The following is a 17,972-nucleotide window of genomic DNA, read 5'->3' as shown; positions in this document are numbered from 1 at the left end:
GTTTACATTAGGGTGTCTGCTTGCTGTAGTACGGTGCACAGTGCATATTTTGTGTCCACAGTCTTGAGAAAGAGAATTCAGCAACAACTTTGAACTTGTCGCTGACACAACATATTAACCTTGCGGTTAAAGCTGTGCCGTAATAACCCAGAAGTAAACAGGCTGTGCAAGAGGTCTTGTTTTTTTTAGCAAATGTTTTGAAGCTTTACACGGAGAAAGCATTTCTGACTTGTGTGTGGCAAAAAGAACGAGATCTGCAATTCTCAGTATTTCAATTTTACTTGCATTTTCCATTCCTCTTTTGTCTTTTTTGCCCTGAGCCTCGTAAACGTTTATCCCTGGTATCGTGCAGCACATTCTCAGAAGACAGGTTTATTCTCTGCCAGCCAAGAAGAGCGTAACAGGGGCCAGGTTTTAAAGTGCATACGACCTCAGCCCAATTTGTAAATGAATGACATCACAGTTTGAGAATGATTTTTAGCATGGCATATTCAGGACTGACTAATGCTACAGACTGATTACAGAAACTTTGACTCACAAAATGTTCACAGTTTGAGCAGTTCCTTAAAAGTTTCCCCTTGCCCTTTTTCAGAATTCAGGTCTTGACGCAAACAGGTCGACACGACACCACGGACTGGTGGACAGAGTCTACCGGGACCGGAACCGCATCACGTCACCACACCGAAAACCCGCTATTGACAAACATGGGCGCCAGATATCCTTTAATACTGTCTGTTGCCTGAGTAGATACTGAGGTTGGTTGATGTTCGGGTTTCATCTCATACAGCGGGTAACATAAGTATTGTCGGTAACCCACACAGGCAAAGAAATCAAACCTTAGATGTCCATAACTGAAGTTATGTGTTAAAAAATGAAATGACACAGGGAAAAAGTACTGAACACACTTACATAAATTTATGTAATACTTCGTACAAAAGTCTTTGTTGGTAATAATGGTTTCAAGACGCCTCCTGTATGGAGAAACTAGTTGCATGCATTGCTCAGGTGTGGTTTTGGCCAATTCATTGTCTTGCTGAAATGTCCACCCTTGTTTCATTTTCATCATCATCCTGGTAGATGGCTGCAGATTTTAATCAAGAATGTCTCGGTACATTTTTCCATTCATCCTTCCTTCAGTTATGTGAAGTTTGCCAGTGACGTATGCTGAAAAACAGCCCCACACCATGACGTTCCCACCTCCGAACTTCACTGTTGGTCTGGTGTTTTTGGGGTCCTGTGCCATTTGACCTCCCAACATGGTGTGTATTGTGGCATCCAAGGAGTTCTATTTTGGTCTCATCTGACCAGACTATCTTCTCCCAGTTTCACAGGCTTGTCTAAATGTTGCGCAGCAAACCTTAAACGAGCTTCAACATGTTTTTTCTTCAGCAATGGAGTCTTGCGTGGCGAGTGTGCATACAGGCCGTGGCTGTTGAGTGCGTTACTTATTTTTTTCTTTGAAACAATCGTAACTGCTAATTCCAGGTCTTTCTGAAGCTCTCCACAGATTGTCCTTTGCTCTCGGACAACTCTTCTGATAATTCTTTTAACTCCCCTGTCAGAAGGCTTGTGAGGAAAACCTGGTCGTCTGCGGTTTATGGTGAAATGATGTTGTTTCCACTTTAGGATTACGGCCCCCACACTGCTGACTGGAACATTAAGAAGTTTAGAAATCCTTCTGTAACCAGTACCATGAGAATGTTTTGCAACAATAAGGTTGTGAAGGTCTTGAGAGAGCTCTTTTGTTTTACCCATCACGAGATGTTTCTTGTGTGACACCTTGGCAGGGAGACACCTTTTTATAGACCATCAGCTGGAACTGAACCAGCTGATATTAATTTGCACTGACAAGGGGCAGGATTGCTTTCTAGTCACCGATAGATTTCAGCTGGTGTCTTGGCTTTCCGTGCCTTTTTGCACCTCCATTTCTCCAGGTGTTCAATACTTTTTCCCTGTGTCATTCCAGTTTTTAACACGTAACTTAATATATGGGCATCTAAGGTTTGCTTTCTTTGCATGTGCAGGTTACATGCTTTGTTACCAACATCTGGTGAACATTTCATGTCAGTAGCACCTTTAGAAATATATTTACTGAGAAAAATGGTGACGTGTTCAATATTTATTTATTTACTACTATATGCAGCGTATTGTCTGTCCAAGGCCTGAGTTTCATTTAAGAGCAGAGTGCATGGCTCTGTCATTTGCGATTAGTTAGCAGGCTACTATATTGTACAGTCTTAATGGCAGAACGTTGTCCAGCTTGCACTCAGGGGTGTTTTAATTTCCCTCAGCCTATTTGGGCCTTTGTGGGTGGAGTCAGGCCAGTGATAACATGGTCTCAGCAGCTTTCCTTCACTAACAGGTGCAACAACATGAATGTTAGCGTTATCGAGATATTAATGGAGCACACACCCACACAGATCTGAGAAAAGGCCTAATGAGGCCACGCAAGTGAAAACACCTGTGCAAAGGGCTTCACTCTCATTAGTCTTCGACAAAACAAGGGGATCCATCAATTAATCCCAATTCCCAAATTGGTTTATGTTTTCTGTGCCTGTAGAATCATTAGTTTTATCCATGGTGGTAAATAACTACAGCCTGTAAATGATTCAAGCCAAATTATGAAAGCTCGGTTAGCAGGTCTGCATTAAGCAGCGTACCCAATGAGCCGGTCACTAATGCAAAATGATGCTGTTTGGGGCCGACTTATCATATCCTCGCGTGTTTAAAAGAATTCACGGGCGAGACGGCGACCAATCTGCCAAGAGATTCAGTCTCCAGCTGTATTTCCTTAACCTGCGATCTCACATTGACAGCTGTCCATATGGCTCAGTGTATCTGTCGCCGCCACCTGATACGAGTTGGAGGAGGTAAGACGGTCTCTGATGGCGAAACACTGTCTGTGCATGACTGTCTATGTTGGTGTTTCCTTTTTTTAAAAAGGATCTTAAGAAATCCTTCGCTCTGAATTATGACCCTTATTATAGAGAAGGAGCATTTGATTAGAAGTAGTACACATTCAAAGATGGAGCTGGGAACACACTACAGGACTTTAAAAGACTATTGTATTTAATAACATACTTCCACAGAGTTGGTGACAAAATTGCTCAAAATTTCCAAATCATCGCAAAAACAGACAGCAGATTGTAATTAGTGGAGGGCTGAACGACAAGAAACATGATATGCCAAATGTGTGGGTGAGTTTCCCTTTTTGTGGAAAACATTATAGGCTCTCTTAATAGGCTCACTGTATAGATTATTGTGGTCCATGACCAAATATTTGTTTATAATGTACTTTAAAGCATTTTAAAGCATTGTTCATTGTGGTTTATATATGTATTTTCCCAGTATTTGTATTGATTTATGCACTGTGTGATGTTTAAATTCTTGTGCTACAGGACGAACTCTGACTCAGCACTGCATCAGAGCACACTAACTCCCGCCCAGCAGGCCTCCTTCACCGGAGGATCACAGGAGCTCCAGCCAAAACGAGGTATAGATTACTTCTGTTTAAATTGCCTCACATAGGGGCATGGTCTGCTTGGTCTGCTGAAGCCCTGCTTTAAAATAGTCGGCTTTTGTTCTTAATCAGGTGTTTTTTTTTGTGTGTGATCTGCGGTAGGTGGTGGCTGCTGCGCTGTTTTGTTGTAAATCAGATTATTTTTGCTGCCTTCTCCTGACTGTTCAGTCTAGTGCCCTCCAGTGTATGATGAAAGGGTTTGAATGTGGCTTTGAAAGCAGAGGAGAAAAATTGATTGCTCTGAAGATGGGGTGCATTCAAGTGTCCGATGTTTTTTACTGCTAATAGCCATGTGAGGCGTTTTATTTATTTTTTTTTTTTTCAGAGACACTCTGGTTGAATTTGTACATATCACCTTGGAGACAGTTTTGTGGTTTTACCCGCTATTTTTCACTTTCCCAATGTCACACTTTTCTGCATTCAAACATCACTTGATCACGTTAAATGAAGACATGTGGGCCCCAGTTATTATAAGCTCAAACAGGCTGGACGTCTGTAGCCCCAGGAGACTGAGGAGATTTTGTTTTCTCCATTTCTCCAGTTCTCCTACTCAGTGTACCAGGGTCTGATGCGATCAAACAAGAGGTTGATGAAGATGGACAAAAACAGAGCTGGGAATGCAAAAAGGTAGAGACTCACGTCAATATTTTCCTCCAGCTCTCTCTGTGGTGTAGCAAATGCTCTAGCTGTCTTTTTTTTTTTTTTTTTTGCCTTTAGAACGTTTCAAGATCCAAGCCCTGCAAAGTTCCCGGGATCCAGTGAGTATTTTACTCGTTTATCTTCTGTAGCGCTTGCCCGAGGATATAATTATATAACATTAACATTGTGAAATGTTGATTCTGTCTGAATATTACCTCTCTGGCTCCACTCCTACAAAATGGTGCTTAAATACAGAAAGACAGTTTAAATGAAGTGCATATTTACACACATCCGATGAACAAGTATGAATAAATTAAAGCAATCTGACTCTAGTCAAACATCATTTTCATTTAGTAACTCAGCTGCCAGGGTAATAAGAGCTTGGAGACAAAATATTTGCATAGGCCAAATACATGGAGTCCAAATATCTCTGGAGTTGTTTGTTCTGGAAAACATTTCCAAGTAATCTGCATAAGCTGCTGAGTGTTTGTGGTTCTGTGCCTTCGTCATTTAGTGTATTAAGCCCGTCAGCCGTCTGTTCTCCGCAGCATATTCCCATCTTCGGACCAGCAGTTGACCACTTCACTCAAACCAGCAGCCCACAACACTGGCGGTTCTCTTCCTGACCTGACCAACATCCAGTTCCCTCCTCCGCTGCCCACTCCGCTCGACTCGGACGACGCAACTGCCGCCTCGTTCGGCTCCTCGAACAGCACACAGGGTCTGGGTAACACACAAGGTAATACATAATACATAATAATACAGGTCATTTTCAGATTGTCATTAGCAGGACACAAATTACTTTTCAATCTAGTGATTTCAGACGCTGCGTTTAAGAAAACTCTTTCCTCGTGCTGTTTTTTGTGTGCTGGGTAGGAGTGAACAACTCTCAGCAGCCCACAGTAACCATGGAAATACAGCTTGGGCAGGACAATGTGGTTCCTCTCATCCTGAATGCAGGAGACTCCCACCAGCACCAGAACCTGCAGCTCTCCCCAACATCTCCACCTCTAACTCTCTCTCAGGTACCGCCCCGCTCTCTGCCGTGAACTCTGCTTCACCCAGAAAATCAATCATGCAGTCTCACTGTCGTTTGATTTCATTTATACTCTCACCGAGGTGCAGGTTAACCTGTTAGCGTTGTGAAGTTATGCTTGTGATATTGATACTCAGTAGTAACTATTTTTTCTTTAGATAGGTGTAAAATAATATATTTTTTTAAATCGCTGTCTTTATAGTTATGATATGACTGTAAAGTTATGATACTGAATTTGATGTATTGGTATTAAAACGGCGGTCCCTTATGTCTCATCAGCTGCTGTGCTCCTCACAGGCAGCCATCAATGCCATGAACCTTGAGCAGCAGCTGTCCCAGTATGCCTTCTTCAGCCAGCAGCCGTCGTCCCAGAACCACCAGAACCAGCAAGTGAGTTCCCGTTACACAAAAACCTCAGCAGCTGGACATGCACTCATTTATGCACTGATTTTAACTTAGTGTCAAGAGTTCAAAATGAAATACGCAGTAACTGATGAGGATCAAATAAGAGGTAATAGTATTGTAAGTAGGTTATCTTGTTTATATCATAACATGTCAAGAGGAGTATATGTAATCAATGGAGCAGTATCAGTGATTCATTTATGCTTAAAGACACGTTTTCTGTAACTTTCCTGTTTTAGACATCATAAAATAAAGTTCCCTAGCCTTAGATGATGTGTCGTTTGCAGTGCTAGGCAACTTCAAGCCAAACAGGAAAGGCTCCGCGAAGCTCGGCCAGACGTTTTATAAACAGTTTTAAAATTGATTCAGTGAAAATTTGAGCCGTGCAGAGAGCGATGCTTTCTGCTTCACTTTACATTTTTTTAATGGGTGACCTGAGGACAAGTGGATGTGTGAAAGCACTCCCTCTCTCTCTCTCTCTCTCTCCTTGTCTCGCTTTTACCTGTGTCTTCTCCACATTTCTGTATTTTCTGTGCAGTTTTAGTCACATTTCCTCTCCGTCGTCTCCCCTTTCCCCTGCAGCGTCACTGTGACATTATTTAGATCCTCTATTGGACTCCCCTTTCCTAAATATGTTACACTTTAAATAATTGTAGTCATACTGAAAAGCTAGTTGTTCTTGGTAGTTACACAAATAACTCTGTCTCCAAGCTCTTTAGCTAAGGTTAAGCTGTTGCTACCTACCTTTTGATACTGGTGGGTTAAGTAAATAAACACATATGTCATAAATGCTCTGATAGGTGCTGTGAGTGAGGCCAGTGTTTTCCTTTACAGAGACGTTACATCATTGTCCAAGCTCTGCTTTCTCTTTCATCGGTGCATCAGTTTCCTAAGCCCTGGGTAGTTAAACCTTATAATCAAGAGTTTTTTTCCTTGGTCCAATATTTATGCGTTCTTTTGTAAATGATATTATCAGTCATAGCTGTTTTTCACGTAAAATAACCCAGTTTTGAATCCAAAATTTGATGTTTATGTCAAATAAAGTCCAACCTGAATCTGAACAAATTTATTTCAAGTATTTTGAAAAGAGATTATTAATCCTAATGGTGGCCCTGTAACAATGAATTATAGACACCGAACAGCTTTTCAAAAAAAAGAAAAAAACTGCTTCAAGTACAGCTGTTTTAGTCAGTAAATTCCATTAAATTGTGGTTTTGTCCCATAGAGATATTTTATTTCTTTCCAGAACACAAAACATTCATAAAACTAATGATTAACTGGGATTTCAATAGGACTGAAATCTGATCATCTGTCTGCAACTGTCAGGGGTTTTATTGGGTAGGAAAGCATCCAGATGTGGGCAGAATAAATCTGTAAGACATCCGAGATCAAATGAAATCATGCTGATGTGTTCTCCTTTCATAGCTTTCACTAATACAAAACTTTTATTAACCTGACAAAATTCATAGGCTGTGGTTGCAATGGGTTAACAGAACTAAAATATCAGCAGGCCGTATCGTTATCAGTATCAATATCATTCTGTCAGTCACTTCATATTTTTATTGAGAGGCTTCTTATTGAGTTGTAGTCAGACCTGAGCACATATTTCACAGATTGAACTGTGTGTAAGGTTCAAACAGAGAAACTGAAACTTCTTAAGCGTTCATTAAGATGTTACACCCAAATGCATCACTACGCCTCTGCTCTCTGGAAAGTATTGGATCACTCAAATCCTTCACATCCTGAGGGAAAACCCTTTTGATGGAGATTTGTTCTGATTTATAGAAACACTACTTCGTACATTCTGAGGGTTAGGGATAAAAACTGAGGCTTTCATGATGTTTTACTCTTAATACAGTTAAGAATATGCATAACATCAATTAATAAATGTGCTATAACAGTAAATTAACTGGAAATTAAATTATGACTATTCATAAAAACACCAAAACAGCAAAAAATATACATAAAAAACTCAAATGGGTCTTAGTAGAAAGCGCTGGAGAATTTTATTTACTTTCATGTCTGCCAACATTCAATAAAAGAAGATCCTGTTATTTTGACACACTGTCACAACGGTGATAAAATCCTACAGCAGTACTTTGAGATTACAAATCTATTTATGACTCCACTTCTCATTTTCCAGCAGACGGGTCTGGTCCAGCTGCCAACCTCCATGAACTCCTGCTCCACGTCAGACAACCAGACGTCCTCACAAACCAACATGACCGTGGACATGAACACGGTGAGCCTGCGTCGCATCTCTGCGTTGTGTATTGTGACAGCGACGCGCCGATAAATGCCTCCTCTTGGCTGGGTAGCGTTTTCCCTGAAGAGCTGTTCTCGGACGGCGTTAATGTGTTGGCATCAGCGGTTCACACCCTGCCATGTTGAAGTATTCAGACTTATTACGTTTATATTTAGTGTCTTCCATCAAAAAGATAAAAACAAAAACACAAGTGCGTATGAAACAGTGCAGTTGTGTTCCCTCTGTTATCTAAAATATATTCAAAACTCTTTGCAGTCCTAGAATTTGTTGTGCGTTTTTCACAGTCTAGTAAAGACAGAAGAAAAAATAATAACAATCCGTGCATAAAATAGAAGCACAACAAAATCTGCAAAACATCAAGGAAGCTAAATGCTTTTGTAAGCCGCTGCTCGTCCTTCAGATCTTGGCTCTCGCCGCTCTACTTCTGTTGCAGTGGGACTGTGTTTGGATTACTGCAGAAATGAAGTGGCCTACTTTTTCTATTCATCTCGGTGAAAGACTTTGCGGTGCGGGGTCAAGGGAACACAGTGAGGAAGCTCGGTAGGACTGGAGCCCAGACGTGACCGCGTGTTAATGAAACACGAACAAGAAACTCATCTATGGTTTTATTCCACGTACTGCTTTGTTGCCAGAGGTGTTTTTTGTTACCCGTATCTCATCTGTCAGTTTTAGCCGTGCAGCCAACAGCTACAGTGTCATAATGGAGAACGGTCTTCTTTCAGTTTCATCAGAGGTCAGACAGCTTACTCCAGAAACTTAATATCTGTTTCCAAAGGCCCTGAACTTCTCTATCACTGTCTCATGCTACCGATGTTTTGCTGTAACACACTGTGTTAGTGGATGGACGTGTTTCTTTTTGACGCTTGAGTGAAAACACGTCATCGGCCTTATTTGACACACCTTAAATCCGATTCAAATCTGAATAATCTGATAGTTTATCTTACTTTGATAGTTTAATAATAACTTTGATGTTTTCCTCCGCAGCTGTATTAAGTTGACTCTGTGATCACAATATAATTTAACTTTTATTTACTTTGTTTTTTTGCCTGTGTAGATATTCCCTTTTTGAATTTGTTGGCTAAGTAGATAAGTAAGACCAAATAAGACAGAACAGAAATGAAACCAGCATCAGTTCTCTCTGATCTGATCTGTGTTTTTTTTTTCTTTTCAATTGCCGGCAGCATTTTTCCCTAATTAATCCCCTGTAGTTTTCTTCCACATCTTTTTATCTGTATTCTTAGCGTGCTCATGTGACATGTAGTACACGGTGCTCGCTTTCCTTCACATACTGTCAGTAATACTGTAACTGTGTTTCAGCATTTCATATCAATATGCTGGACTACATCCATTAGAGACAGTGAGTCAGTATTTCAGCGATTCCTCGTCTGCCTACTGCTAGACAGAGTAAACCGCGAGCACGTGTAACGAAGAGCCGTGTTCAGCGACAAACACACTGACTCCACTGTGAATAACTCAAATGTATCCTCTTGCATCAGGCCTCCTCCCTCCAACAGTACCGCAGTAGGGTCGGATCCTCTGCCAATCAGTCTCCAACCTCTCCCGTCTCCAATCAAGGCTTCTCACCTGGAGGCTCGCCTCAAGTAAGGGCGTGGGAACCAACGAGCTGCTGGCTCACTTTGTATACAAGTCACCGTCCCTTGCATCGTAGTTCTGTGGTTATCGTTGCCGAGAGGTGGCTGTCCAACCACAGCAGCTTTTATTTGTTGTTGTTGATATAAGCAGATCTGGGCAAAAAAAAAAAATCACTTTGTCTATTTATTTTTGAAGCAAAATCACATTTTTCTTTCTGAGTTAGCTATATAGCTATTAATTTACCTATTTACTAAGTTGCTTGCTTTGTCTCTACAAATATAAAACGCTGTCAGGTCTTTCATTCATTAATATAGAAATATAAAATAGTTATAGAATTAGGCCAAAAGAGAAATGCAGCAGTATACCACACAGTGCAACTTTTTACAACTAATATTTTAACGTTTTTTAATCTCCCATGATACCCAACACCATACTTATTTTTGGTCATTAAAGCTTTTTTTCCCAACACCCAGACACAATGAAAAGAAGTCAAACAGTTATAAGTTAATATTTTATAGAGCGTCATTATTCCCTGATATAATGTGATGTAGTTTTGCCCAGATCTGACCACCAGTCTCTTCAAGCGCTCAGTGTCATTGATGTGTTGTGATGTAGCTGTGTCCCTGACCTTCCTTCTCTGCTGCTTCTGTGGTATTCGCATTGCATCTCCACTGTTACCTTTCCCAGTCTTGCCACATTAGGCTATGAACTGGAGTTTTTTGTGTTCGTCAGAGCTTTGTGTTCGTTGTGGTTTCGCTCCAGCTTTGGGGATTGTGTGAGCGTCGAGTGAGATATTCATTTGACCAGAATCTGCTGATTATCCTCGTTGCTGAATTTCAACCAACTGAAACCTTGCTTGCAAGGGCGGTGCTTTAAGATAAACTCAACACACCCAAGGTAAACATGAAAATCAGGGTCGTTAATCTGTGTTAGAGTCAGTGTAAACATTTGTGGGTTGAAAGTGTTGGTGCTGTTAATCGTTCACTGCTCCAAAAGAGTTTTTTTTTTCTCCTAAAAACCTAATTTACATGTTTAAATGTACTTTTAGATTCAGTAATCTAATTTTAAATATGCATTCGCTTCTACTTTTTGTGTGTTTGAGATGCAGATCAAGAGATGTGCGGTGAGTGATTGTGATGATGAAAGGTTGTGTGCACATTTCTACATGTTTGTCCTGCTGTGTGCTTACCCAGCTCGGTCCTTGCCTGTGCTGAAGTGGCTCACTCGTAGTCCTGAGGTTATCCTCAGGGTAAACCACAGCTGACAGGCTGCGCGCTCTGTTATCGTGCTCTGCCCTGTGGGGACATCTGCTGCACACACAGATAATTTGGTTTTGATCTAGGAGGAGCCCAGGCTGAGAATATGATCCAATTACTTATACATTAGGAGGCCATGATGAAACAGGAGAATTTGTGTTGCTGGTTCAATGAGGACATTCAAATGAGGAACTTCAAGAGAGTCAGTTTGCACTGGAAGAGTCAGTGGAGGGGGACTAAGTCTCAAAGGGGATTATATTATTTCGATGATTCCCTTCATTGCATGTGGGTTTGTGTTAATTCACACACCAAGATCAGAAAAAAGCAGAAAAAGCTCACATGGAAAGAGCTCCATTTTAGAAGTAACCTTTCCCTTTCCTTATCATTTCAGGTGTCTGTCAGTCTTATGGCGACAAAACACTTGTTTTTAATTAATTTATCCATTAAGTTTTTGTCATTCTTTAATTTCAGTTCAACACTATTTACCTTTTTATTTAGTTTAACAGGTTTTCAATAATTTTCATGTAATTTAAAATTATTCTGAGGCAGTCTTGCTTCCATTCAGAATAAAAAATAGGTGCTAATGAGTCATATGTACGATTACTATTCCCCGTATTGTCAGTACACATATGACTGCTGCATTAAATACAATAAGACAGGACAGCGAATACAATGGCATTGACACTCACTTGCCAGTTCATTAGGTACACTAATGAAAACAAATGCATGCTTAATTATTTTTGCAGCGCCATTGTAGTCAGTGGGTTGTGTTTCATTCAGTCCAGTTCACAGCACTGTTTCAACAATAACTGAACATTATAACAGTCGTGAAGGATTTAGTGCACGTTTGTTGTATTAGAAGGCGTTTGTTTTCACTAGTGTACCCAATGAAGTGGCCAGTGTACCTCAGCTCCAATAAATTAAATTTCCAGATGTTTTAGGTGATATTGAGCACTTAGTTGCACCAGTGTTGTCACTGCTTTGATTGTGTCTTTTTCATGTTCCGTGTTTTATGTCGGATATATAACGTCTGTAGCCTCGGTGAAGAGTGTCTTAGTAATGATCCACACAGTGATTTTATCTGAGAGGAAATAAACAGATCTGGCTTGTTTGTTGTTGCAGCATAACTCCATACTGGGCAGCGTGTTTGCAGACTTCTACGACCAGCAGCTGCCGTCCATTCAGGCCAGTGCTCTCTCACAACAGGTACAGGTTCTGTCTAAATGTTAGTATTTTGTTAGGCTTCTACTCCAGCGAGAGCACAGAAAATAGACGTTGCTGCATTTCTTTCTCTTATGATTACCAGCTGGAGCAGTTCAACATGATTGAGACCCCCATCAGCTCTGACAGCCTGTATAACCAGACCTCCACCCTAAACTACTCCCAGGCGCTTATGATGGGTTTGACCGGCCATTGCAACCTTCAGGACTCGCAGCAGCTGGGCTACAGTAGCCATGGCAACATCCCCAACATCATTCTCACAGGTGCTGTTTCGACACGTGGCTCCTTGAGTCATACTGCAAGTGGCTTGTTAATGTAGAAACCACACTTTACCATGTGGAGCTGTGAAATCCCAGACCAGAACAAAGCCTCTGATTCAAACTGGCCCCTACTCTGAAACTGTGTCAGCAAAATCTGAACCTTAAAAGCCTCACAACGATCGATGTATTATGAGTTATAACGAGTCAAACTGGATCGAGGCACGGCGGTGGCTTGAGATAAATGCTAACATAAAGCATGCTAACATGCTCACAATCGCAATTCAAACATGGCGATGTGTGGATTATGTTGACATGCTTCCATCACCGTGGTTCAGCCTGCCACCATGCTGACATTTGCTAATTTGCTAAACACAGAAAGCAGAGACTGTGTGCAAGACAAACAAACTGGACAAACTGAACTGACATTTTGACCCAATGTTGTTACCGTACAAAAATAAACAATTCGTCTTGATGGGAACCTGAATGTGTTCAGGACAAGGTATCCAATGGTTACTGAGACATTCACGAAGCACACCTTATGGTAATACGAGAATAAAAAACAGGAAATGGCTAAACACAGAAAGAGTCACCCTCTGGAAACAAAAAATTTCTGGACCAGTCAGAGGAAGGTAAATATTATTAAATCAGTTCATTCTCTGGGCAACATGAATGAACACTAAATTTAATCCATCTAATAGTTGTTATTATACAACTTCAGTCCGGACCAAAGTAGTTGACTGACTGACTGACTCATACGTAAATATAAAGTCCAGAGGTGAACCTATTAAATGTGTATTTAACCGGATCTTACAGCCTACTGAGTTTTGCCTTCAGCTATTTCTGAAAATTAGAAGTGTTTGTTGTTATCTCCCCTTTCACTGAAATGTGTAATTAAGATGTCAAGATGTCTTTTATCAAAGATGTTTTATTAAATTATAACCCAGCCCCCTTTCTCTTCTTGTTGTCAATGAATTATTTTCTAATTTTAGCCAGGCAGACTTCCTTCTCCTCCTTGAAACATCACACAGATGAATACTAATCTTTTCACTTATCTTTTTATATTTATTTATTTATGTGCCGTCCTGCTTCAGTGAGCGGAGAGTCTCCGCCCAGTCTGCCCAAGGACCTGACTGGCTCGCTGTCCACAGACGTCAGCTTCGATGTCGACTCCCAGTTCCCCTTGGACGATCTGAAGATTGACCCACTGACGCTCGATGGCCTGCACATGCTCAATGACCCGGACATGGTCCTCGCCGACCCCGCCACAGAGGACGCCTTCCGCCTTGACCGGCTGTAACCGGCGGCCCGACTGGCTCGCGCACAGGTGTGTGAACTCTCTTGCCCCGGAGAGAGGGTCTCCGAGTAGGAGAAGATGTTGTGAGTGTGCTGCTCGAGAGCAAATATGTCACACCAAGCAACCCAATCAAACCCCGAAACAAGAGCTTTTAAAAAGAAACATCAGTGTAGGAAAATGCATTGAGATGTTTTTGAAGACTGCTGCCAGCTTCCCATTTACCCATACGACGACATATGATATGGTAAAATCATGTTCATGGTTATGTGACAACTTTTTGTGAACCATACATCCAGTTTATATTAGATGGCTTTTATTTGATGAAGCTTTATGAGGGCCGAAAGAGCCTGGTGACTTTACTCTCCATCAACGACTGACTGAACTATGACTGCAGAGCAAACCCTTAACTGATTAGAGTATATCCATCACACGCCTGTTAACACGGAGTAGCTAGATGACTCAGAGGAAACACCTGTCGAGTTTAACCTCCCTCTGTGCCAAGCTGTAATTGAAGCCCCAGTGAGGCAATGAGTCATTACGTTATTTTTAGGAAATGCTGAATTTGAATTTTACCATAGTAAATAGCAGTCATCAGTTATGCATGAAATCACAAATCACTGTGCATACTTGTTTTGCCTTAATAGCTTAACATTTTGGTTTTCATGTTGAGATGACCATTATGTAAATGAGGAAGAAGAAAAAAACATTTTAATTAAGTAATTTTTACTGTTATAACAGGTGGTTTGGCCTACATAATAGCATTGTCACTACCATATCATTGTGTTTTTCATATTCATTTATCGAACCTAAGTGGATAAATGAGGTCTTTGTTATGAAACAGATGTTTACAGGCTCGTTTTGTTATTATATTTTACATGTACAGAATGTGATTAGATTTTGCGTAACGATATCTATGCAAAACTACAGCGATTGATTTAGGACTGTAAAACGAAACAAACACAACGAACCCTTACAAGAGAGGAAGCCAGTGTGCGGGATTCTTACCGACTGCACAGTGACGGTGCCATGTTACTTTTCCTCTTCTTTCAGACGAGTTAGATGTCGAGAAAAGGCATATTGAATAGGCGTATTGAGCGTGTCGTACAGTAGAAAATCTCCTGGATTACTCCCAAAGATGTGACCTCGTCGTAGTTGAAATATATATATTTTTCCAGACAATTGAACTGCCTCTACACTAGAACAGCATTGTCGATGCAATGAGAATGTATTTAAGTCACATCTGTACAGTTGTCTCGTTGCCATTGTGTCATCCTCATCGCCTCCCATATTTAGCCTTTGCGTCCTGTAGGACCAAATATCTTTCACCTGGCAATTCTTCTCCCCGCAGAGCAGATACGACACACCGTTTTAAGTTTTATATACGACTTTGTTAACCCCGACACTACAGTGACACTGATTATTTGTTTCCTCGTCACGCTCGTGTTGTCTGTGCCGTTTTTTTCGATTTGCTTCTTCTCTTTTGTTTCGCATTTATGCGCCGCCACACTTTTGCTCTGTGAAATCGGTGTGTGTCAGTAAGAGATCCTTTGAATCCACTCACAACTAAATCCAATTAGTCATTGTTGCACTTTATGCATTTATTTAAAACACTGATTTATGAGAGTTTATAAACCAAACACCCCCTCCTGTGACTGTTATGTGCACTGGACCTGTTTGCCCTGTCTTTGATTAAAACTGCCTTCTTGTTAAAGAAAAAAAAGAGGAATATTAAAAAAAAGAATAAATAAAATTATGGTTATTTTTGAAAACTTATATTCAGATAGTCTATTTAAAAGAGCAGAGTTTGTATCTTGTTAACTGTCGAGACATTTTGTCCTAAATTTTGGGACAGTGGTCATCAGTAGGTTTGAGTAAACAGAACTAAAACAATGTAGGAAAATAGCTTGAATTAACCACTAATTAGCAAAATGGTTCAAGATACTAGAATAGCGGGATTTCTCAGATGAGCTCGTTTCATATTTGAAGAACGTGTTCTCACAGTTACGTGCCAGGTGGGATCAATCAGTCCCTGAAAAGTATTTTACAGAATACAGATTGCAATTCAGTGCAGGTTCAAAGTTAATATTAAAATGCTCTTAAAACAAGAGTGATGACTTTTCTAGGACACTATATAGCCACTTTTCATCAATATCCCACACTACGAAAAAGGCTTTTCTCTAGCCACAACATTATGTCCGTTGATGTCAAGGTCCTCCTGCGCCAGCATACGTCACCTTTATTCTCACTCGCAATGTTAAACAAAAGTTTTCTGATGACACAGTGAAATTAAGTTGTTAAGCTTGAAAATGTTATGTTCCTTTAAAAAAAAAAAATAATAATAACTCTAATGTTTTGGATGCATCGTGTTGGATGCAGTGTTGTTACTTCTGTTTTAATGATTTTGTGAATGCATGAATCTCTGGACACGTTTCCCCCTTTTATGGCTTGGTTTTTGTTTCCTTTAAAGGGGCCGGCTTTTTGTGTTTGTTTATTTTTGTCTGAACATTTTGTTAACTATAATTGTCCTTTGTCTCTTTTTAACTCAGCGTCATGTGTAGGCTACGTATCTGCTAAGTGAAGCCTGAAAGCATCGGATATATGATAACCAGCCTTTTATGCACATGTACAAGCTGTGGTTTGGTACTATGTTTTATACTGCAGTATACAGTATGTGCTTATTTTCCGTGCAAGACCCACAGAGTTGAATTATGTCATGGTAAATCTATAGACTAGCTTTGTATATTGCTATATGGTAGGAACAATGTTTTTCGTGCTTTATGTGATATGATGTCAAAGTGAGAAAATGCACTGAGAAATACTGTGCTGCAATATGTCATTGTGGCTCGATATTCTCTGCTGGACCTCCAGACTTTATAATGGGCCCGGCATCTTTGCGGGCCCTCTTTCTGTTTTGGTAACTGTTTTGAACTTCTTTTTCGTGCTCATGTAGATAGCTCAGACTGACGTGTCACCTGTTACTGCCACCTTTTTATGCATCAACGTTCAGGTATCCATTGGTAGTCTGCCGGTGTTTACAGATACAAGAGTTTACAACAGAGCAATGTTTGTTTCTCTCTACCTAAAATGTTTCAGCTTAGTGGAATATCTGGAATAACAGACTACATATGTGCAAACTGCTTGCAGTGTAGATTATGAAAACAATGGATCACTAATAGAATTATTAGAAAATGATGTATTTTGTTTTATGAGGTTTTGAAGTTAAAGATTATATTTCTTGTAGACCTCATCCATATGCATTTCAAGGCCCTGAAAGCACTTTTTATTTAATTTAAAGACTTTTATTCTGCAAAATCCCCTTCCAGTGTACTTGCTACGAGCAGCTACAGTACATGCCAGAGGGTTTTGTTTTAAGATAATCGGTACCGTTAAGACTTTATTGGATTTGTGCTAAAGCTGTCATCAGCACTGCACCTTTCCCCTCTTTTTGTCTTTAAGTGTTAAATCAGCAGTTGAACCAAAGTTTAAAACAGCCATACGCGAGACAATACAGAGACATTTTATCCTTCTAACTGCTGAAACACACGCTTTATTTCTCAAAATATTCCATCGGGATATAAATTATTTAACACCCAAAATGCAAAACGTATCAGCATATTGTTTACATGGAACCTAATTACTGAAATTGTTGCAGAATAACTTTAAACTATGAAGAGATGACTGATGTTCCCTGTCCAGTGCATGGGAAATCTCCTTTCTGCATGGTAGTGAATTTCAAAAATATCTTGACATACTGTATTTTACGTTATACTGAGTATTTACTTTTGCCTATGTTTTATAAATTTGCTGTCAAACACTATTTTGTAGTGCAAATATCAATATACATTTTATCTGAGATATAACAGATTAAGAAATAGCAAATACAAACACTGTACACAGAGAGAGAGAGAGAGATACACAGATACACAGATTGACTTTGTTCGAGCTCAATCAGGAGGATGGAACGGAGTCATAGTCACGTATGATCACCCACAGCTATGAATCCTTTGTGTGCATATTGAGGACAGTCCAGTGCTGGTTCAAGCCTCATACAATGGCAGCTAAAATGTTATACAATGTATTTTGTTTCTGAGTACAGTGATACTATTCCAAACACTGCAAATGCATTTAATTGCCGTGAAGGGGGGGTGCACTCTGTGCTCCTGTAGTGTACTCACGGTAACAGGAAACATCATGCTCATACAGTATAATATGCAAAATCTAGCATTCTGCAGCACAGCTTGGCAAGTTTTTTGAGCTAACCCTTTAAAGATGACTTGTTTGAACCTTCTTCAAAATTGTGCGTTTTTCTATTTTAACTGTTAAATCGGACCAAAAGAATCCAAGTTGGCTGTAAATGTGTGCTATATTGAAGATGAAATACACTTCTGTTTGAACTGTACCTGATGTATTTTTCTTGTGTGAAGGCTTCTGTCTTTGTATCTTTGCATTATTATTTGTAAATGAAATGAAAATAAATATATCTGA

General features: G+C 40.1%; 1 protein-coding gene across 3 annotated transcripts in view; it reads left to right on the top strand.

Annotated features, from left to right (window-relative positions):
• The window catches only part of crtc1a (CREB regulated transcription coactivator 1a), a 22,940-nt gene extending 4,968 nt beyond the window's left edge, over positions 1-17,972 (top strand). Inside the window, exons 3-15 of one of the 3 annotated variants that reach the window (XM_084546777.1) lie at positions 593-717; positions 2,811-2,870; positions 3,399-3,493; positions 4,062-4,147; positions 4,238-4,278; positions 4,708-4,898; positions 5,036-5,184; positions 5,493-5,585; positions 7,741-7,839; positions 9,360-9,464; positions 11,835-11,918; positions 12,019-12,196; positions 13,285-17,972. In XM_084546777.1, coding sequence (XP_084402903.1) covers positions 593-717; positions 2,811-2,870; positions 3,399-3,493; positions 4,062-4,147; positions 4,238-4,278; positions 4,708-4,898; positions 5,036-5,184; positions 5,493-5,585; positions 7,741-7,839; positions 9,360-9,464; positions 11,835-11,918; positions 12,019-12,196; positions 13,285-13,490 — 1,512 coding nt within the window. In that variant the 3' untranslated portion in view covers positions 13,491-17,972. Of the gene's footprint in view, positions 1-592; positions 718-2,810; positions 2,871-3,398; positions 3,494-4,061; positions 4,148-4,237; positions 4,279-4,707; positions 4,899-5,035; positions 5,185-5,474; positions 5,586-7,740; positions 7,840-9,359; positions 9,465-11,834; positions 11,919-12,018; positions 12,197-13,284 lie in introns of all 3 variants that reach the window. The other 2 variants (XM_084546776.1, XM_084546778.1) reach the window with 2 other exon arrangements.

This window comes from Chelon labrosus, assembly GCF_963514085.1.
Source record: "Chelon labrosus genome assembly, chromosome: 6".
Taxonomy (NCBI): domain Eukaryota; kingdom Metazoa; phylum Chordata; class Actinopteri; order Mugiliformes; family Mugilidae; genus Chelon; species Chelon labrosus.
Note: the sequence above shows the minus strand (reverse complement) of the source record. Positions and strands in the feature narration are given on the sequence as shown.